This window comes from Medicago sativa, chromosome 1, assembly GCF_051527215.1.
Source record: "Medicago sativa cultivar Bolivia chromosome 1, Bolivia_mono, whole genome shotgun sequence".
Lineage (NCBI taxonomy): Eukaryota > Viridiplantae > Streptophyta > Magnoliopsida > Fabales > Fabaceae > Medicago > Medicago sativa.
Window position 1 is genome coordinate 94643069 of NC_140749.1, and position 22338 is coordinate 94665406.

At 34.4% G+C, this 22338-nt stretch overlaps 3 protein-coding genes, 1 long non-coding RNA gene and 1 pseudogene across 7 annotated transcripts; 1 reads left to right on the plus strand and 4 right to left on the minus strand.

The window, feature by feature from the left end:
- The first annotated feature begins 3225 nt into the window (after positions 1-3225).
- On the plus strand, positions 3226-5982 carry LOC146959454 (CDP-diacylglycerol--glycerol-3-phosphate 3-phosphatidyltransferase 2-like). The gene is made up of 7 exons (XM_085741014.1): positions 3226-3591; positions 3676-3773; positions 3860-3910; positions 4017-4130; positions 5102-5158; positions 5245-5330; positions 5617-5982. Exons 1-7 carry the CDS (start codon positions 3252-3254, stop codon positions 5735-5737), a joined length of 867 nt encoding a protein of 288 aa, XP_085597140.1. The 5' UTR covers positions 3226-3251; the 3' UTR covers positions 5738-5982.
- Positions 5983-6427: 445 nt separating this feature from the next.
- LOC146959455 (glutathione S-transferase L3-like) lies at positions 6428-9160 on the minus strand. Of its 2 annotated transcripts, none has more exons than XM_085741013.1 (10): positions 8886-9160; positions 8669-8740; positions 8509-8569; positions 8229-8315; positions 8013-8111; positions 7828-7927; positions 7524-7600; positions 7300-7407; positions 6852-6932; positions 6428-6761 (listed from the first exon to the last, which is right to left on the minus strand). In XM_085741013.1, the coding sequence occupies exons 1-10, from the start codon at positions 9140-9142 to the stop codon at positions 6750-6752; spliced, it is 954 nt and encodes a 317-aa protein (XP_085597139.1). In that variant the 5' UTR covers positions 9143-9160; the 3' UTR covers positions 6428-6749. The 2 variants fall into 2 exon arrangements, with proteins under 2 accessions (XP_085597139.1, XP_085597138.1); XM_085741012.1 differs by having other exon boundaries at positions 8669-8743.
- A 1088-nt stretch (positions 9161-10248) lies between these two features.
- Positions 10249-14255, minus strand: LOC146959456 (putative protein phosphatase 2C 38). Of its 3 annotated transcripts, XM_085741011.1 has the most exons (6): positions 14164-14255; positions 13847-13920; positions 13330-13673; positions 11180-11547; positions 10741-10977; positions 10249-10608 (listed from the first exon to the last, which is right to left on the minus strand). In XM_085741011.1, exons 3-6 carry the CDS (start codon positions 13643-13645, stop codon positions 10390-10392), a joined length of 1140 nt encoding a protein of 379 aa, XP_085597137.1. In that variant the 5' UTR covers positions 13646-13673; positions 13847-13920; positions 14164-14255; the 3' UTR covers positions 10249-10389. The 3 variants fall into 3 exon arrangements, with proteins under 3 accessions (XP_085597137.1, XP_085597136.1, XP_085597135.1); XM_085741010.1 differs by lacking the exon at positions 13847-13920; XM_085741009.1 differs by having other exon boundaries at positions 13330-13920.
- A 2522-nt stretch (positions 14256-16777) lies between these two features.
- Positions 16778-22062, minus strand: LOC146959457 (heat shock cognate 70 kDa protein-like; annotated as a pseudogene).
- On the minus strand, positions 17430-19434 carry LOC146959458 (uncharacterized). Its single transcript, XR_015024960.1, has 2 exons — positions 19294-19434; positions 17430-17626 (listed from the first exon to the last, which is right to left on the minus strand). It is a non-coding gene; the product is annotated as an uncharacterized LOC146959458 (long non-coding RNA).
- Positions 22063-22338: the final 276 nt, after the last annotated feature.

The following is a 22338-nucleotide window of genomic DNA, read 5'->3' on the forward strand; positions in this document are numbered from 1 at the left end:
TCAAAGTACTTGAATGAACGTTCATTGAGTAATCTAGTTCGTCCGATCGACTTACCTCCGGGAACCCGGTATGAGAAATTCAAGTTTATATATCCTTTTAAGTCTTAGAAGGTCATTTTGAACGGTCAGATTGATTGTACTTGTTGTCGTTCAGGTAATAGGCACGCTTAGGTCCCTGGAGTAAACTAGTTACTAAGTTTACAACTATAAACCTAATGACAACTCTAACCCTAATGACAAGATTCTTTGACCTAAACTAATACAAATATTTCCCTTTCGAATGATCAAACTCACAACTCTTGCCCTAACTGAAAGAATCTTGGAGTCAAAGTACTTGAATGAACGTTCATTGAGTAATCAAACTCTTGTTATCGCCTACCCAAGCTTACAACTATAAACCTAATGACAACATTCTTCGACCTAAACTAATACAAATTTTTCCATTTCGACTGATCAGACTCACAACTCTTGCCCTAACTGAAAGAATCTTGGAGTCAAAGTACTTGAATGAACGTTCACTGAGTAATCAAACCCTTTAATAGACTAAACAAGCATACAACTACAACCCTAATGACAACTATAAACCTAATGACAACATTCTTCGACCTAAACTAATACAAATTTTTCCCTTTCGACTGATCATACTCACAACTCTTGCCCTAACTGAAAGAATCTTGGAGTCAAAGTACTTGAATGAACGTTCACTGAGTAATCAAACTCTTTTATCGACTAAACAAGCTTACAACTACAACCCTAATGACAGCTATAAACCTAATGACAACATTCTTCGACCTAAACTAATACAAATATCTCATCACGACTGATCAAACTCACCACTCTTGTCCTAACTGAAAGAATCTTGGAGTCAAAGTACTTGAATGAACGTTCACTGAGTAATCAAACTCTTGTTATCGACTAACCAACCTTACAACTTTAACCCTAATGACAACATTCTTCGACCTAAACTAATACAAATTTTTCCCTTTCGACTGTTCAAACTCACAACTCTTGCCCTAGCTGAAGGAATCTTGGAGTCAAAGTACTTGGATGAACGTTCACTGAGTGATCAAACTCTTTTATCGACTAAACAAGCTTACAACTACAGCCCTAATGACAACTATAAACCTAATGACAACATTCTTCGACCTAAACTAATACAAATATCTCATCACGACTGATCAAACTCACAACTTTTGCCCTAACTGAATGAATCTTGGAGTCAAAGTACTTGAATGAACGTTCAATGACTAATCAAACTCTTTATCGACTAATTAAGCTCACAACTCTCACCCTAATGACAAGATTCTTTGACCTAACCTACTTCAAAGATTTCAAAACGACTGATCAAACTCACAACTCTTACCCTAATGAAAATTACAACTATTTTTTAAACACATTGAAATAAAAATAACATAATAATACATTAATTAAATGAACTCAAGAATAAAAAATGCAAAAACAAATTCTTAAATATACAAAAACTCAAACTGGCTAACGAATAAATGTTTTGCGTATTTTAATGTTCATTTATCTTAACCCATTCAACAATTATATACACACTTCGGTCACCAAAATAAGCAAAACTAGAAATTTTAGATTTATTCAATAAATTATCTATGTGGTCTTTAATATATATCACACACACTATTTATAATAGTGACTGAATTGTCTATTTATTACCCAACAATTACACCCAATTTGTTCTTATTCTTAATTTTTGAAATAAAAAATAAATTCCAATTACAAACGTTTACATTACTTCTACTAAAATTTTCATCATTTTCGAATTTTCCATTTAAGTAAAAAATATCTAATTGCAGAAATTATATTTTCGTTTTTTGTGGGATTACAACAAAGTTTAGTGATATTAAGTGACATTAACCAATTGTAAGTGGGATTACAACAATGTTTAGTTATAATAATAGCAATTTTTATTTTTTCTAGTGGTATTAATAACAATTTTCGTATTGGGCTTATACAAAGACAAATTGGAAATTTTACCCTATACCCCGACATATGTACTTTCACCCCTACAAATTTTCAAATATTCCAATTTTACCCTTTTTTCTATTTAACCTTTTATTATACATTAATTTTTCACCCTCACTTTCAACACTTCCCAAATCAATATGAGTTCACCCCTACATAATATTCTTCAAAGTATATATTTCTAATTTTTTTTCTCACTATATAACATTTCCGAAAAAAATTCGGAACACTCATATTCACGTTTCCGAATACTCGTCTTTCCGGAATGTATACCGGAAATCTCAAAAAATCCTTTCCGGTGCATGTGGGTGTCGATAAATTGAATAATTATAATTCTAAAATTGACAAACCGGAAACGTGATGTGCTAGTGTTCCGGTGTATTTTTTTCTCAATAATTCCAATTAAAAAAATCCAACTTCCGTAATCGATAAAATCATAGCTTGTCTTTTTTCAATACTTCGTTTGCAACAAATCCTCACTCAATTCAAATTTCGTTGAACAACTTGCACACATATTTCCCTTAGCTTATAAAAACAATTATTTATTTTATTCTTAACTTATGCATATCTTGATTAAAACTAATCTTAACTGGTGGAGAGAACACAGGAAAAAGGCTTGCTGTTTGTTGGAAGCAGAAGCAGAATAAGTGTTTTTTCCGGAAAAAGGGTTGAGCCACCCAGCGAAGTGTTTTTTCTACAAAAAGGTGGGGGTGAAAAGTGAATGGATGATTGTGTTTTATTTTATACAAAGGGTAAATTTGGTAGTTTATGTCAAATGTTGGGGTGAAGGTATAAATGTAGGGGTGTGGGGTATAATTTCCAGACAAATTATATTCAGCCCAAATTCAGCCCAAACAAGTGACCAAAATACAGCAATTAAATATTCTGATTTATTCAACTGGTGGGACCCGCGTGCACTGTTCACGCAGAAGCTTTCAGCACCCATTGCTTTCTCTCTCCAGATCTGAACCGTTAGAATATAATACTAATATATCAATGGCTCATAATGTCTGTCGGACTTATATGCACAAGTTGTGTTTTGTGCACAAAAAGATAAATTTGGGCATTCTAAACTGGGCCGATTTGGAAACACAATGTCACCCCAAAATTCTGTCCACGAGAAAAAAAGGTTCCCGTCTATTGATAAAAACAATTATTGTGTGAATATTTTTTTTTTTTTTCCATTGACGGAGAAAAAAGTGAATTGTAGTAGTTTATTTTTATCTTAAAAATAGTGATTTGCTTGTCCGGTGAATTGGTTGATGATGTCGGCCGTGAAACTGAGCGCAACCGCTTCTTCTTCTTCTATCTGTTTCCTCCGTTCAGCCACTGCCGCCAAGTCCAGGACCAAACCCATCTTCATCTCTATCCCTTATAGAAACATTCACCACCAACATGGACGCGTCACAACTAAATTCCCAATTTCTTCTTCTTCTTCTTCTTCTTCTTCTTTCTCAGACAAATTAGGGGTTTCTGGAAAAGCTCTTGTTTCAACACTTCCACCACAACCAGAACAACCTGAACCTGAACCTTCCAAATTGCTCACTCTGCCCACCATTCTCACTCTTGGTCGTGTCGCCGCAGTCCCCCTTCTTGTTGCTAGTAAGTCTTTCACATTTCCTTCCATCCATCATATGCCAATTACAATTTCACATTCATTTTTATTTTTATTATGTTTGTATATAGCTTTCTATATGGATGGTTGGCGTGGAACAGCCGCTACTACCACAATTTTCATTGCTGCCTCGGTTACTGATTGGCTTGATGGCTATATTGCTCGCAAGGTACTTGCTTATTCATTTCAAACACCCACACTTACTAACCCTACTTTTCCTATTTCTATGTTTGATATTTGATATTTTCAATGCAGATGAACTTAAAATCCCAATTTGGTGCATTCTTAGATCCTGTTGCTGACAAGGTACCTGTACCTACCTATTCCTATTGCATATTACAATACAATACAATACAACTCTCTCTCTCTGTCAATAATAAGTAACAACATACATCTCTTCTACTCATTGCAGCTTATGGTTGCCGCCACATTGGTCTTATTATGTACTAGACCCTTGGATGTTGGTGTCTTTGCCCAACTACCCTGGCTACTCCCTATACCTGCCATCGCCATCATTGGAAGAGAGGTAATGCACACTTATCTCATTTCTAACCCATGCTTTGCTTATAACTTATTAGCTCTTCTTTACATCAACGCCAACCATGTGAGGTTGCTTCTTCATGTATCACCAAATTCATGCATCTTAATTGTAATGTGTTAGTGTACACATTAACGACTAAGAATTGCTAATGATCTTATTTTTCACATTATTGAATGAGTAGTAAGACTAGACGGGATAGGATTAGGAATGACACCATTAGAGAGAGAGAGAGAGAGTTGGGGTAGCACCTTTAGTAGAAAAGATGATAGAAAATAGGCTTAGGTGGTTTGGGCATATAGAGAGAACACCGATAGATGTTGTAGTACAAAGAGTAGATCAGATGGAGGAGAGTCAGATTAGGAGAGATAGAGGAAGACCTAGAAAAACAATAAGAGAAACTGTTGGGAAAGATTTAGAGGTTAATGAGTTGGATCCAAATATTGTTTTGGATATAACATTATGGCGAAATTTGATCCATGTAGCCAACCTCACTTAGTGGGATAAGGCTTGGTTGTTGGTATTGAATGAACTGAGCCAAAGTAAAGGCAAGTTTAATAATCAGTTTTCCTGTGTGTTGGATTGGAGAATTCATATTTCCCTTGTCTGGATCTCCAATGTTTGTTTCTCAAGCAATTGATGATCTACTGTTTTAATCTAGAATGCTCTGGAAGAAAAATCTGTGATAGTTTAATTAAGCCAGACAATTTGTTGGCATATCGTGCATATACCTGTAATTGTATTTTGCTTTGCCATGGTCATGATGCATAGTTAATATATAATTACTCAAAAGCTTCATTGTTTAATGGACTGAAATCCATATTTATATGGTAATTAGCCATACTCTCGTGTATTTTCCTTATGCTTTTGAGACATCATATTTTCTTCTGATTTACTGGTTTTGCATTAGTGACCAAATCAGATTCCTTATTTTTTTTTTTTCGTGACTTTCCAAGTAGATTACCATGTCTGCTGTCAGGGAATGGGCAGCTTCCCAGGATAGTAAGCTTTTAGAGGTTTGTTTCATCCCCTGTACACTTGAATCAACTAGCTGGTATTAGCACAATGTCATGAGCTTGTATAATGAAACTTGGTATAATAGGCTGTTGCTGTAAATAACTTGGGGAAGTGGAAAACAGCCACACAGATGACTGCGTTAGCCCTCCTCCTCGCGACCCGGGACTTGAGGTATCTATTTACTTTGTATTTTGAGGAAATACTCTAATTATTAACTGAATTGCTATAAAAAGAAAAGTTATGTGAAAAACTCATTCGTAAATGAGCAAATAATTTGCTCTAAACTTCAGGTGTCAAATGCATAATCTTATTTATATAGAAAAATAACTCCTTTTGGATTTGAGTTTATAAGAAGTTATCTTAAAATGATAAGCATTCATTTTGCTCCCCTGAAAATTGTGTTTTAAGCACTGTCATTGACTGAGAGGATTTTCTGTCTTTTCCCATTTTTCTTCAGTCATGGAGGAGCTGCCTTTGTAGTGGGGTCTGGTGTTGCGTTGCTTTATACTTCTGCAGGGCTCGCCTTATGGTCATTGGTTGTATATATGAGGAAAATTTGGAAGGTGTTGTTGAGGTAGCATGCATGATGCTCCATGTATTTCACATATATATCCAATTTTTTTTGGCTCCGATTCTCCTGTTGTGTGGTTACCGACGTCACGAAAGGGAGCTGCATAGTGGCATGTAAATGTAATATTTATTCTGCACAATGTCTAACTTATACAGCACCATTTCTACTATTCCTGAAAGTTATCCGCACACGTTTTTGTCCCCAGTCACTGTAAGTAATAAAAAGAAAGAAGGCAACTAGATTTTGGAGTCATCGGAGCGTTGCCACCATAGAAAATTCGAAACATGAACTTTTCTGTGAGCCTTGTTTACTTTTCAGTTACCTTTCTTCTGGTATGTTATTATTCATTATGTATAAATATAAGCACACCAGTTAAATTGCAACTACAGTGTGCATAGAGAAGCCTTGATCGAACAAACTATAACTTGAAAACGTTATGATATCGGGTATATTAGATAATGTGGACGCGGGGAAGTTGAACTTGTTTCTTTTCAGTTAGACTCCCTTTGGAAGTTAGTTTAATTAGGTATTTATAACACATACTTATTATTAAAGTGCTCATGTAAAACCTGTGGAAATAAATTAAAAACAGTTTATGGACAGTATAAGTTGTTCTCGTAAGTTCTTCTAAACAGTTTTAAGTTTTTTTTTTTTGTCAAAACAATTTCATGTGTTTATGTTAGTAGATAAGCTCAAATAAAGAATCCAATCAGACCTTTAGTTATTAATTGGAATTACTATTACAAATGCCCTTACAGTTTACTTTGCCACTGCCTCAGTAGTAACTTCATATTATAAACTTTGGTTCAGAATAATAAACATGCAAGTCACACGGGCATCTTCATATTATCTAATAATCATTTCAATATGTGGCATTTAATGGATGACATGATCAGTCTGTCTAGCGATCAGTGCCTGTCGTATGCTTCCTGTTCCCTGGATGGATATAATGCATTTGACTCTGATTTTCTGACCCATTTTGGAACTCTTGACTCCTACTATGATGCCAAACATTGAATTCATGGATTTGCCTACATATAATAAAGGATTATGGATAACACAGCAATTGAGTGACATTGTGAATTCAAAAAATGTATTTAGTTCTGTCTTATTTATGATACCAGGAATCGCTTCTTGTAGCTTTCAACCAACTTCTTAGGATCAGAACGGGTTATTTTGTAGCCTTCAATGCTGTTTATTCCCTGTATTAAGAGCACAATTTTAATTATTGAGTGAAGCTCAGGATACAAGTTTATGTAGTGTTGAACCTGTGACATATTCATGTCATACCCAAGGTTCCATCTTTATTGGTCTACGTTAGCAGCCTAATGTCCAAGTGTATGCTTGAAATCACAATGAGTTTGCCATAATCATGGTGGCATCATGTTTTGGCAAACTTACCCTGAATCCAAACGTCACTAACTTCTGGACCCGCTGTGGCAAAATATGTTACCATAAAACGACCTCAATGCAATGACAGGTAGATTTCCCATAGTTATATCATCAAATATTTTCTCAGTAACTGTAATAAGCATACACAAATAAATAAGATTTTACTGTATGTTCTACCTCAATCCATGCTGTCAGTCTAGGCCTGCCCACTGTAATGTTATAATTTTTCACATCCATTAAAAACGGTTGAAATCTTTCCATGAAAGGAGCATATGCTATATCCACCTGAAATTAATAGAAAACTTTGACAAGTTCAATTTAATTGTGAAAATGCACAAGAAGAGTATACCACTATACTGTGCATTATTGACATTGCTACGAATCGATATAAGTATACGCACCAGACTGAATTGGCCAAGTAAGAAAGGTCCGCGATCATATTTGGAGAGAACAGTCTCAAGGTAATCAAATGCAGTGCCTAATGAAGCAGTGTAACGTGAGTCATGTTTTACATGCACACAAATTCTTTTTACATTACACAGAGTTCACATAGATTAGATTCTCACATTCATTCTATTATGTCTCTCTCTCTCCTTATTTCCCCCTAAACAATGAAATGACGGTTCTCTCCCCCTTTCTCCAGATTTAACATTTCTCTTGTATCATTATATGTATTTATCTATATGTAAACAACATCAATTTTACCAGCCTCAGTTGCATCTCCTTTAAAATAAGCAACAACTGTCTTGTAAAATGTATCTGTGTAAGATAGCAACTCTTCAGCAAACTCCTTATCATCAGGACCCTATTTATTAAATAGTAAAGTTTATGTTTATATTTTGGACCTGAAAATAAAGATCAAAAGTGAAAGAAAATATAAAGTATCTCACACTAGGGTAAAGGGAGGGTCCTTCAAAGTGAGTGTCAATATATTTAATCAGATCCAGACTCTCTCCTCTAACTTCATTATTGTGTTCAAGAGATGGAACCTGGAATTGGAAATACATAAATAAGTAAATAAAAATCACTATTTAGAATGTGGTACACTTGAATTTCCACAACAAAACATATCATTGTTTTGGCACAAAGTTATAAGGATAAATAACCTTGTTGGGTGGGTAGACTTTGTCCTTGTACCAAGAAGGTCTGTCTTGTAGATCAATGGGAACTAACTGTATCTTGTCCTGCAATCCCTGCTTCCATAACATACATAGAGATCTTGATACTACCAAATAAATTGTGTGAAAATCACAAACCGTTAAAAAGGTGTTTGTTTTATAGTAAGAACTTATGTATATACTGTTTTTACAACAGGAGAGGAAACATAGTAAAGTCAGCATAAGTTGAAAACTGTTTATGACACTAAACCAATATATGAAGAATAACCTTAGTGTTACGGGTAATCCATACACGCTGGGCATAGGGGCATTTGTAGGAGATATACAACCTTCAGTTCAGTCACAGTCACAGACACAAGAATACATAAATATATCATTTAATTTGTGTTAATTTGTTTGGTGAAAAAGAAGATAAGAAAGTAAGAAACCTGGTGGTTCCATCAAATAAGGAAGGTGGAGGTGAAGTGGAAGTAAGGGGTGGTGGAAGAACTTCTTGCACACTTCTTCAGTTCACAATATATAATAGAGAAAGAAAAACAAGTTTAGTTAAAAAGAAGCATAATTAGTTAACTGATTAATTATTTAATTAATTAGAGATACATTACTACTGAGCTCAGCTTAGCCTCAGCAGGCAAGCAGACATACCCGGTTGATATGGCAACTGTTGTCACGCGAACATGGCACGATTTTGTAAAAGAATTAAACCGCCGTCGAAGGTGAAGCTTATTATGAGGTGAATAGTGGAAATGGATGGCAGATATGGACATGAAAGGAAGGGAAGAAGTAACCAAAATCTGTGGCCTTGCTGAGACTGAGAACAAACTATTATTGGTTAATAATGATGATGATGATGATGATGATATAGCCATAATTCCTATATGATGATGACAATGAATATTCATCACTCACTGTATGCTGATGCAGCTTAGCTCTTCCTCACTCTATTTTATAACGAACGTGTGGCCATGGCGCTGTCTCTAGATCAATTTAACTTTTTTTGTTTGTATTATACGAAAGTGAAGTGACTTTGCATTGCTGGATGCTTTTATTTACTAGTAAGTAATATTAAATTCGTTCCATCTCATCCTTGTCTTAATAAATTCAAAAGTAATATCATACTCTTTGATGTGGTACTGGTGGTCAACCATGTAATGTATAATTGAAGAAAAAAACCATCATCATGCTTTCGTAGAAAAGCTATACACCTAGCTTCATATTTTCATGTCGAGGTTAACAGAATTATTATAGCAGTACAAAAAAACTGAATTATTGTAATTTTTTAAGTAACGAGCTTTTATAATTAAAATAATTTCCACCATTTCCTGGAACTATATTATATGTCAAAATTTTACGGAAAACGAATTTACATTTAAAAGAATTACCACAAATAATTGAAAGCATTAACCGAGTGCAATCGTTTTTGGAGTCCTCGTGTCAAATCTTAGTAGTAAGTAGTAACATATTTGTATTAGCTTTACCATCTTTGTACAAGTCTTTGGTTGTTCAAGTGTCAAATTCTTTTTGGGTAACCTTATTGGTGTGAAGTATTCACCGGCTTTGCCAAGTTTAAAGGCGTGTCCGTGTGACGCATTTTGGAGGCATGGAAGACAAGAGCTTTGTTTTCTTTTCTAAGTAAGTTATAAAATGTTTCTAAAAAAAGAAAGAAGAATGGTTGCATTGTTATATGAATATATTTCATGGTATTCGTTACATTTTCTAACAATATCAGATATACGTTAAAGCACAGACCTAACCATCCAAAACTCTCCTCCAAAATCCTCCTCCCAAACACACTCTTAGTAGGGTCTCCCCTCCCAACCACAACTTTTTGGTTGTTCAAGTGTCAAATCGTCACTTATAATAATGAACAAAGGTGTAGTGAAGATATTTCTCAAATAAAACTTGGGAAAAACCACATGTATCTGCTCTTCTATGAGGCCCAGTCTCAAATATAATAGTGCCTTCTATGGAATAATAAGGAGGGGGGGAATCAAACACTGCATAAAAATTTGATGGAAAAGGATGAAAGTTGAAACTATTATCCCAGGAATGGTATGGGACTATGAGAAGAAGAAAATTTACATTTTGAATACCAATTTAAGAGATGATAGGGAACTTCAATTGATATAGAAGTGGAAAAACTCTCAAACTAGCCATTTACAATACCAATACCAAAATCACCACCTCCTTTAATTGAAACGGCCGGAGCACGTGGATTATGCGAATCAAGATACACAACTATAACCGTTATGTCGTCATGGAAATGTCTTCGCACCCCACGGTCGATCTTTTTCAAGTCCGAGTATCTCATTTCTCTTTTCTTTGCAGCTTCACAAAGCGCTGCTTTGATCAGTTTCTTCGCTACTCCCTGTACAACAGACAGCACAGTTGTTGTTTATACAATGACGTGAACATTGAATATAGCAGATCAGAAGAAGATTTAGAGCTGGCAGAAATAGGGAAAAAAAAAAAAAAAAACTCAACTAAATTAGAATCATACATTTCGTGGACAGTTCTGGACAATGTCAACAGCTTCTTGATTGCTCAAGTGCTCCCATAATCCATCTGATGCAAATATAAGAAATTGATCACAAGGTTGTAGTTTCTGTACTTGTATTGTTGGTTCAGCTTTGAGGATAGGCGTTTCAAAGGGTTCTGGGAGCCGAAATTTTGTTAACAGTGGTGCTTGGTTAAACTCTTTCTTCTTTAGATAAGCGTCGCCAATGGATCTTGAAATCTACAATGTAAATAAACAATCTAAACAACACAACTCTATGATTTTCAGAAGACATTCATGTTCATGAACACATACCTCCAACATGCACATCAACTCATAATTTTAGGAAACACCAACACAGGCATTGAATGTGTGCACGTGTATCTTACATTACATGAAAAGAGAAAATGAAACTTGAGATATAAAGCTTTTAAATAGTCACCTGAATGAGACCCTTCACGCGCCAGACCGTGTGCTTCATCACTACAATCTGTGGATCATTGGGATGCAATGAGCGTAGCTCCTCTCTTACAGATTCCAGGCTAGCATTGTGCTCATAGGATAGTTGAACCGCTTTAATCTCCTTTGTAGCCTCGTCCAGTCTACCTAACACTGCTCGTGAGTCTCCTGCATTTGCAATATAGAGCTCCCCACTATATATTACACCTACCAAACAGCAAGATCCAACTGACGCTATCTGTGGTTTGTGTTGCCACTGCTTCTTTACAAGAGCGAGAAATTCTTCTTCTGTAGCCAAAAATGCTTTAGTGATAACATCAGCTGACATTCCCTGATTTTCTGAAGTGAACTCTGCATATAGATCAGCTGAGAATTCAGAAATCATATGAACCAGGTAAAGTAATACACAAAAATCACCCCCTCCTCCCTTATGTCATCTTACAATACTTTTTCAAAAAGTAACAAATAAGCAGGCAAAGGAATAAAAAGTAATCTGAATTTTATCAATACTTCACGCCACTACAATTTGATCGAGTTTAATAGATAAAAAAAGTTCTGTAAAATCTGGGATTATTAGTTACAAAGAGTAAGCAAGCACCATCTAGTGACCGTTTGAAAACAAATTTTCTAATCAGGGATCAAATTATTAGATCACAAAATCAGTTAATCCCCGTGGAACTTGGTACCATCCATCTTCCATTGGATGTCATCCACATGAAATTCCATAAAGATAAAAGACAAATATCATAAAGATCTTGAACAATAAAAACAAAAACAATCATACATTGAAACAAATTGTGAATATCATAAAGATCTTGGCTCTGTTTGGTAAGCCCACCAAATGAGCTTATAGCTTATAGCTTATAGCTTATAAGCTCGTTTGACAAAATAAGCTCTGTTTGGTAACATTTTTTTACAACGAGCTTATAGCTTATTTCACGAATTTCCACGAGCTTATAAGCTATTTTTCAGAAGCTATTCCAAGTAGCGTTTGAGCTTATAGCTTATAGCTTATTATCATTTATTCCATTTTTACCCTTATTATTTTAACTAAAATCCATATTTACCCTTTATAATTTATTATACTTGAAAACTAATAATATAACGTTATTGTGCGACGTATTTTTTATACTACAAAGTATGCATGCTTTTATTTAGCACTCTTTCAATGTATTACAATGCAAATGACACCATTTCATTTCATGTAATGACACATGCAATTTTTTATATTTCCCAACTAATAAAAAAAAGTTTAATTTTCCTGGGTATATACTGACTACCAATTTTTTTTTTTTTTTTTGTGTTATTCTTTTAACACTTTTTTCTTCTAATCTTATCGATGATTATTTTTAACTTTGTTTATAGGATAAAATTTTATACTTTAATCATTCATAAAGTATAAAAATTGAATGAAATAAACTTAAAATAATTTCTTAATGAAAAATATATGTTGATTATATTAATAAATTTAAATGACTAAACATCTTAAATATTAATTGGTATAGATTGTATTATAAACTCTTAAAAACATTATTATGAATAAAACATGTCCTTTTATGTCAATTTACAACTATCAGCTAGTTGAACCGCTAATTTTACCAAACACTTTAATTAGCTTATCAGCTATAAGCTATCAGCTATAAGCTATCCGCTAAAAGCTATCAGCTAGCTTATCAGCTAAAAGCTATCAGCTAGCTTATCAGCTAGCTTATAAGCTATCCGCTATTTTTACCAAACAGAGCCCTTGAACAATAAAGACAAAAACAATCATACACTGAAATAAATTGGGCTTTTAGAAACGTGGAGAAAAAAGAATCAAAATATGCAATTATTTGTATTACATGGTTCTTAGCATCTAATAAAAACAACAACTAATCCATATCCCATCATCTGCATGAGTTAAATAGGTTTAACAACTCTTAACAAAAATCTGAGTTCCTCTAAAACTATTTATGGTAAGGTTTTTCTAGTGGACGTGATTTTTATAGATGAAAAGAAGGGAAAAATCCCTCTATAGCTAAGGATCAAGGTCATGCCGCAAAATAACAAGAATCCAATTAAGACCAGCATGAATATATATCTATCTATTAAAACAAAATTATGTTGCAGGGTGAAGAGAGAAGAAAAGCATACTCTTGATATGTTTAAATAGGCGTCCATTGACAAAGCGGGCAGTTTCTGGACCTCCATGCCCGTCATATACACCAACAAAAGTACCTCGAGGACTTCCTTCAATTGAGCTCATGGGTCCTGATTCAACTTGACATTGATCCTCCAACAAATTGTTTGCTTGAACAACAGCCATTGAGAAATCACCATCCGAATGTCTTCCAAAATCTTTATACCATAACAAACCATCGGAACGTCCACTTGCATCGCCAGAATTTTCACCCTCAATAGATGGCCTCCAACAGGGTGACACAATTCGCCTAATTGTAGCAGATACCATGCCTTACAACATAACCTCACCCACACAACTGATCAACAAATATATCATCAAATAAAAGTCAATGACAATACAAAAAAAATGACCTAGTTTTTTTTTTCTTTTTTTTTCCCTATCTTATAATCTACACCATCTATCTACGTTACAGAGCCAAAGTCACTATCACAAGCTCCAGAAATCAAATGCCTAGTAATGAATACTGACATCATAATAATATGTAAAAGTGGAAGAAACCATCAAAGACTTTGTTGCTATTTATTTGCAACAATGTCCCAAACCTGCACAAGGATTTGAGATCAAAATCAATAAAGATAGCCCATCATTGATTATTAATCAAATTAATACCATAATGAGGGTTTCATCAATCAACAACCAAAAAGGATCAACCTTTACAATCATAATGAATCAAGGGCATCTCTTGAAATTATTCAAACAAAAAAAAAAAAAAACACAATGACATGTAAAATAAAAATAAAAAACCCAGATATTAAAAATTGAAAAGATTTAATTTTTGATCGTACCTTAGATAGAAGATTTGATTAAGGTTTGGGGGCAAAGAGTTTTGAGGGAAAGAGGGGTGAGAAAGTTGAAGGTTTGTTTGATTTGTAGATTCGGGGGAATTGAATTGAATTGAATTGGTATACTATATGGGTCTTTCTCTTTCCTAATTCATTGTAAATTTTGTACCCATAAAAAGGAATTAATTAAAAAAATAATAATAAAAAAAGAACTAGGTTTGGTTTGGTGGTGGGGGAATTTCCCAAGCTAAGGGCTTTTGGGGTTGATTGGCAATTTTGGTTTTTTTCTATTTTTTTAATTAATGCATTGGTGGGGTTTTGACTTTGACCTTCAACTAACCACATTTTTAGCCTAATTTTCCTCCTTTTCTCTTCTTAATTTAGTAATAGTAATATTGAAACCTTCTCCTATTCCAATATATCTCACTCTCCAATATGCACTTTCTAATTTTTATGACAATAGCTTGGACCATAACACTACATGACCTTGTGTATTGTCAATTGACCTAATTATATTTAAAATAACTCACATTGTTGAGAAGTTGGAAATTGTATATTTCAACTCGCATCAAATGTTGTTGTATCTTTTTACCATATAATTATAGGTATGTGACATCTAAGACTTTACTATAATAGTATAAGAGAATATTCAAAATTTATAATTGAACGATTCTCACTCAAATTTACTTAGGTTAATTTGGATCTTGCTTTGTAATTGGAAGAGTTTGAGACAACGTTGGGAGCAACAGCGGATTAATGTTTCAAACCCACAAAAGAGAGAGATATTAAATCTTCATCTAAAATCTTACGACATTATATATATGTGTGTCACATCTTTTTTTTTTTTGTTTTTTTTTTGAGGTAATGTGTGTCACATCCTTTATATATCCAATATTGTACGCAACTTAATCACCGAGACGTAAAAACCCAACAATCTTTCTCTTAAGTGCAAGTTTCCCCTTCTATGATATCCAAACACACTATGTCACTCAAGCTCCCCACCAATCCCTCAGTTAATTTTTTTTTATTCCAATTACTGATAATGTTAATTAATATTAAAATATAATAAATTTTGATTATCACACACTTTTATTCATAAGAAAGTAGGATATACATCGAGAGTGTAAAAAAATACACCATCGTCGAATAACAAGTGTGTATTCCATCAAAACACTCTACTACCTCCGTCCCTAATTATAGGGCCCTTTTGAAAAAAATACGGGAACTAAGAAAGTTGATTTTTGAATTAATTTGTTGATAATTGTTACTGTTTTACATGTTTACCCTTTATGAGAGAGAATTAGTTAATGTTTTCATAGAGTATTTATTATTATATATTGTAGAAAAATATGCAGCATAAATAGGGATATAGTGGTAAAGAAATCATTAATTTACATTGAAATTTGAAAAGGGTCTTATAAAAAGGGACAAAGAAAAAACATAAAAGGGTCTTATAATTAGGGACGGAGGTAGTATTAAACTGCACTTTATTAATGCTATAATAATGTGAAAAATGAATTTACACCGACGAAACATATCCTTCCAACTCATAATTCTTTGCGTATTAAGTTGCATTCTCAAATTTTGAGACCCCCTTTATCTAGAAACTTCCTATTCCACTAAAGCACGTTCCCATTTCTCAATTTGTTATCTCTGGCTGCACGTGCATACTTTCTACTCTTTATCTTGGTTGATGTTTCGTTTTGTAGGTTTTCAAATCAAAAAACATTTAAAAATAGAGAAATTGACATAAAATGAGGTATTGAATGAGTGTTGGAAAATTAATTTCACACAACTATTTGTGTCCATTTCAATTGATTGAGTAAAATATATTATTTATAAGATCTCTTATTTAGGGGTTTGGGTCATTTTTAGTTACTTGCTGTGTACTCCATAATTTTTTATGTTGGCAAATCAGTGAATTGTTTGATTTAGCGTGAACCGTGTTTCAATGTATGATATGCACATTCTAATCACGTTATTCATAATTTGAATGAAACTAAACAAAGGAAGTTTTAAATAAGTAATTACCAAGAACTGTTCACAAGTTAAGCAAGCATAATGAGAATGCTTTGTTTTCAGTAAGAAATCCTTTATCTTGAAATTTTTACAATCCTTTATCTTGGAAACATTCAATAGACATCTCATGTTTCAACAGATAGATGTTAATGATCTTCATGGACTGATTTATGTTCTTAAGTAACAAGATATGTAATCAAGTCTAAGGAGGGAATAAACTATGGTTTGTGTCATTTGACAAGTATTGGTGCTTAAATTTTTTGGGAGTTATCATAATCCTGCAAATTCAGAAAGAAAGAAAGAAAAAAATTACATATAGGAGATGCTTGTAAGTGTTTGTAATTAAGAAGCATCGCCTTTTTTCTATAATACAAATCCTGCTGAAACCTTGGTCTAAATTTTTAAATTTCAATACAAAGCATGAAACAAAAAATAAACTCTTCTATTATGTACTTAAGAAAAGGAAATCGATCAACTGATTATGCAGAAGATAAAATCTTGGAGAAGACTCAAAGAAACTTGTAAACTAATAAAATCTATTTTTTTTTTCTTTCTAAATTAATCTTAATGGCAACAAGAGTGTCTGCATCATGGTTTCAGCACACTGTTGTTGGAATGGTTTCGATAACATGTCTCTACCAGAAAATTATTAAACCTTACTTAACTATTAGACTTAATGCATACTAAATACTTATATGAGAAAAAATAATTAAATAACTAAGTAGACTTAGCTATAATCTGTTCCATCCAACTCTGAAGTTCCTTTACATGTTCTTCCAGAACATCTATTTCAACTTGCTGGTTTTTCTGATCAACCAAATTCGTGGCCACGGCAATTGCAGATTCGATCTTCTCAATTTCTCCTGAGGTGAGCATCGAATTAATATCCTCTTTCTTTAAAGCATTTCTGGTTTTGTAAATGTAGTCATCCAATGCATTCCATGCTTTAGCCTTCCTTAGAAATTTCTTGTCTTCAATACGGTAATTATCAGCTTCCTGAATCAGTTTTTTATTGTCCTCACTTGACAACCTTTCTTTGTGATTCGTAATTGTAATCTTATTTGAACTGCCAGAAGCAATCAATATTCTTAGCCGAAACTGTCAAAATACCATTTTCATCAATAGAAAAACAAACATTTGCAGAAGGGGAGCCACGAGACAAAATAAAAGAACCAAGCAAATTGTTATCTGTAACACCCATACCAGACGTATCTAGAAAGTCTGGCACGTGCGTTATTATTAGTACTGGATACATTAAAATATACAACAATTAAAAACTTCGAATGAATAATATTTACATCAAGTTACGTTCGTATAAATAATAATACAACACCACTCATCCATACATAATAATACATCCTAGATGTCCACATCGTCCTGCAGCTTTACGAACGAACCCTTGAAGTAATATCCATCCGGCTACGAACATGCATAACATCCTGCTTATCTGAAACAAATAAGGATTGGGATGAGACATAATGTCTCAGTGAGTTCCCCTAAATCCTAGGCTATAGGCAACCTCAAGGGGAAACCTAAGGTCACCACGTGTCTACATTACAACCTGACGGTTGATTATACGTGTGTGGGGACTTGCATACTTAGACGGTAGTGCATACTAGAGCCGTCATAATCATATCTTACTTGTTATAGGCTTCACTTCCTATACGTGTCATGGCGGTCAGAAGGGAACCTAGAACCGCATTGCCAAGAATACGATCTACGTATCAAGGCCTAACATAACATAATCATGGCACGATTCTAAACCGGACGATTAGGGGAAACCTAAGATCGTCATCGGCATCATGTTCATAACTTGCTCTATACATAACTTGTACTATATCATATCTTGCTCTTGCTCTTAACTTAATCATGAGCATAAACATGAACATAACATAATCATATCGTGCATAAACGTATCTAAGTTCATTCATTAGGTTAGCGTTGAACAAACAGTTATTATCTTGATTCATTTTACGGATAGTCCCGGGTGGAGTAACCCCGAAATCAATCCCATACATGACCGATGTACGTACATCGGACTCCCTCGGTGTCGTGCGGGTCCCTTGCGGCTTGAACCGTTCCCCTTAGGTCGAGAACCTCCCGTATCCCCCTGGCGTGGATAACAAGAGACACGAACACCTACGTCTTGTTTACTCGGTGACATGCGGGTCCCTTACGGCTTGAATCGTTCTCATTACGAGAACCCCTTGTATCCCCCTGATGTGGATAGCAAGAGACATGCCACCTACACTTATTAATCATGGTCTTGTCGTGCATATAAGTTAAACATAATCATACATACATGTTTACCTCGGAACCTTAATCGATCCGATTAATGGTAACTTATACTTGTTCATAAACATACTTATCGTGGCGGAGAGATTATCTAGTCAATCCACGGCTTACATATTTGCTAAGTCATACTTGATCATAGGCGAAGAACATACACTTCGCATCTTATCTTTCTAGGAATTCATCCTATACTAGCCATACTTATTGTTCATGCTATCTTGCTAGTTCTCAACACTATGTTGAGGCTCTACATTCATGCCCATTCTTATTTCATAGCTACCCGAGTAATATCGGCTTAATCTCTCTTGATTCACTCTTGTCATTCTTATTAGGTTTGCCATGATTTTCTTTTCAAGAATCGTTTGATGTTATGTGCATTGCCTAGATGTTGTTTTAGGGTTATGAAGTTGTAAAACGTTGAAAGAAATGCTTCGGAACGCACTACCGACCCGAGGGAGGCCCAACAGGCCAAAATTAAGTTGGCCATTCCAGAGGGCTGCGCTAATAGCGCCCCTGGAGCGTGGCTTTTCTGGGGAGCTACGCTATTAGCGTAGAATTTCGCTAATAGCGTAGTTCTTCGGGTCTGTGGTACCAAATTTCCAATTTTGACCCAAAACTTGTCCAGTTCGATCCTGCAATGCACCATAATCATCCAGCAACATATATATACATTTATAAACTTATTTCATGGCAAACTAACAAGTAATCAACAAGAATTTATCAAAAGTACATTTAGGTTCAAAACCTCTCTTAAACATAATTCTATGCTTTAAACATGGAATTTACACAACCCAAGGAAGGTAAACTATCTATGGAACTCACCCTATCATGTTTGCTTGCTTTCCTTCAAGTCCAAGCTCAAACCCTAGCTTTTGCTTCAATCTTGATCTTTAGCTTTTCCCACCAAGCCAAGCTTTAATCCAAGTTTTCTCTTGTTTCTTGCTTACCAAGCCACCATATGCATGATTTTGGAAGACTTTGATGCCTTAGAGAGGAAAGATTGGGGGCGGTTCATAGAGAGAAGGAGGAGAGAATTTTCTTCCCAAAACCTAGAGAGAGAAAGTGGAGTGGGAAATGAGTAATTTGTGCCCCAAACATACTTATATACTCCCTTATGCGAGATTACTTAAATACCCTTCGTCTCAGTCGTGTTTACCTGCCACTGATACATAACTCATGCTTAACTGATATTACTTATAAATATCTTTCGTCGTACTTAACTTTCTTCATCATAACCACTTTCCATAAACCTGAGCCCTCTGCTACATTTAACAGATGAAATTTCCATTAGCTGACGAGCGGGATGTTACATTATCACTGGCTCTTGTTCTCTCACCTTCATAAACATGAATATAGGAAATGGTTTGGTTATCTTTAGTTGTTATATAGGCTTTTGTTTTATTGACAGGAATACAAGTGTTCCTAGGAACCACTACATTCATTATATTTCCTATCACTTCCATGCCAAGAGACAAAGGTGTAACATCCTGCAGCCCCAACTTTGGAACATTCTGAATGCCTTCACTCAACAATGCAGCCTGAACAGCTGCGCCATAAACTACAGCCTCATCGGGATTAATGCCCTTGCACAACTCCTTCCCCTTGAAAAAGTCCTGTAACAGTTGTTGTACATTGGGAATCCTAGAAGACCCACCAACAAGGACAACATCATCTACCCTGCTCTTATCCATCTTAGCATCAATAAGACAACTTTCAACGATCTTCATACACTCCTTAAAAAGGTCCATATTCATTTCCTCAAACTTGGCCCTATTGATCGATGAAGAAAAATCAATGCCTTCAAATAAAGAATCTACCTCAATAGTGGCGACAACAACGAAAGGAAGTGTTCTTTTGGCCCTCTCACAAGCAGTTCTCAATCTCCTCAAGGCTTTTGGATTCCCACTAATGTCCACTCCATTCTTTCTCTTGAACTCTTGTACAAAGTAGTTCACCATTCTATTATCAAAGTCCTCTCCACCAAGGTGAGTGTTTCCATTAGTGGCCTTAACTTGGAAAACATTGTCCTTAATTGTTAGTAGAGACACATCAAAAGTGCCACCGCCAAGATCAAAGACAAAAATATTCCGCTCTCCAACAAAGTCTGTTCTCTTGTCAAGGCCATATGCAACAGCTGCGGCAGTAGGTTCATTCATCACCCTCATAACATTGAGGCCAGCAATGGCACCAGCATCTATAGTGGCTTTTCGTTGAGAATCACTAAAATAAGCAGGCACAGTAACAACTGCATTCCTCACAGATGATTCTAAATATGTGTCGGCGATTTCTCGCATCTTTGTGAGTACCATAGCATAGATGATACTTCTTCAGCAAAGAGTTGCTTCTCCTGATCCTTGTATCTGACAGTAATCATGGGTCTGTCATTATCACCGACAGTGACCTTGAATGGCCATAACGATATATCATCTTGAACAACAGGATCACTAAACTTCCTACCAATTAACCTCTTAGCATCTGGAAAAAGAAAAAGAAAAAAAAAACATGATTACTGTCGAGAACAAGAATTTGTGCTTCTTGAGAATTAACCATGCATAGGCAAACAAACAATAATAACAAAGGAGTATGAAAATACCAAAGACGGTGTTTAGAGGGTTGGAAGCAGCTTGATTCTTAGCACTATCACCAATCAACCTATGATTTTGGGAGAAAGCAACAAAAGAAGGGTGTTGTACGGTTGCCTTGATCATTGTGAATGATCTCAGCACGACCGTATTGTTCATGCCATACAGCAACACATGAATACGTAGTACCAAAGGTCTATTCTATTCCCACAGCAATTTCTCTTCAAAAAGGAAAAGACTCACTCGAGAGGGTCTAATGCCCCTAATAGGTTATTCCATTGATTTCTCCAGCTCTTTTCAAATACAAATACTCTTCTTTTCTTTTTATTTACCACACGGTTTCACACTAAAGTATAAATGTTTTTCAAATCAAAATCAAATTCATTCAACAAATATAAACCACATCCATCTCTAAAAAAAAAAAAATTATATCCGATTGAGAGCTATGACCCAATCAAATTTTACACATAAAATGATAGATTTAAATTTATGATCCGATCGAAAGCGAAATTGAGGTGTCTATCGAGCAATTTTAACAAACTAGCTTGCCAGTGACAAATATATTGACATCAGCCCAATTATCCTCTCATTCTCATTAAACTTGATTTTATCATATCATAACACATTTACAATTATAATATTAAATTAAAATCAAAATAAAATAAAATCAATAATATTTTTGCCATAGTTAATAAAAAAAATCTACTCTCATTAGCTTCTTTGATTTAATCAATAAATCAGTCATTAAATATAATAAGATGTTCGTAAATAACCATCAAAATATCAACCCTTCCCTAAAAAAAAAGAAAATCAAAATATCAATCCTTCAAAAAAAAAAAAAACTATCTCGAGGATAAATACTTTTCTTATTTTGCCAAAACAAAACAAGTATAATTTCATACGTATTTTCATTATTATATTTCAAAATAAATTTATCTATTAATTTTTCAAAAAATTAATCATTTTACCTAAAAATCCTCTGGACCCTACCAAGTTTCCAAACATTCATAATAACATCGACTAAATTAATCTATTCTGAAGTAATATTTATCAAAGAAATAAATATATTTTTTTCACTTGTACTTGTAAATATCCATTCAATAATCAAAATGCAAGTAGATTTTTCTCAAAATAAGAAATAAAAAAACAAGACTGAAAATAGTAGTTCTAAAAAATTCTTCAAAAAAAAAATGTTCTAAAAAACTAAACTTCTAAACGTTCTATACACAAATCACGTAAAAGCTACTATGTTATTTGGACAATTAAAATTGAAACATCCAATACA

Excerpts from the sequence above, each read along its gene's own strand:
- LOC146959454 (XM_085741014.1), top strand. The coding sequence starts at position 3,252 with ATGATGTCGGCCGTGAAACTGAGCGCAACCGCTTCTTCTTCTTCTATC. Across the intron at positions 4,131-5,101 it reads TCGCCATCATTGGAAGAGAG|ATTACCATGTCTGCTGTCAG; the intron begins GTAATGCACACT and ends CTTTCCAAGTAG. Across the intron at positions 5,159-5,244 it reads AGGATAGTAAGCTTTTAGAG|GCTGTTGCTGTAAATAACTT; the intron begins GTTTGTTTCATC and ends TTGGTATAATAG.
- LOC146959455 (XM_085741012.1), bottom strand. The coding sequence starts at position 9,142 with ATGAATATTCATTGTCATCATCATATAGGAATTATGGCTATATCATCA. Across the intron at positions 8,744-8,885 it reads ACAGTTGCCATATCAACCGG|AAGTGTGCAAGAAGTTCTTC; the intron begins GTATGTCTGCTT and ends TGTGAACTGAAG. Across the intron at positions 8,316-8,508 it reads GGATTACCCGTAACACTAAG|GGATTGCAGGACAAGATACA; the intron begins GTTATTCTTCAT and ends TTATGGAAGCAG.
- LOC146959456 (XM_085741010.1), bottom strand. The coding sequence starts at position 13,645 with ATGGTATCTGCTACAATTAGGCGAATTGTGTCACCCTGTTGGAGGCCA. Across the intron at positions 11,548-13,329 it reads CCTATTTAAACATATCAAGA|AGTTCACTTCAGAAAATCAG; the intron begins GTATGCTTTTCT and ends ATCTATATGCAG. Across the intron at positions 10,978-11,179 it reads GCGTGAAGGGTCTCATTCAG|ATTTCAAGATCCATTGGCGA; the intron begins GTGACTATTTAA and ends TTTACATTGTAG.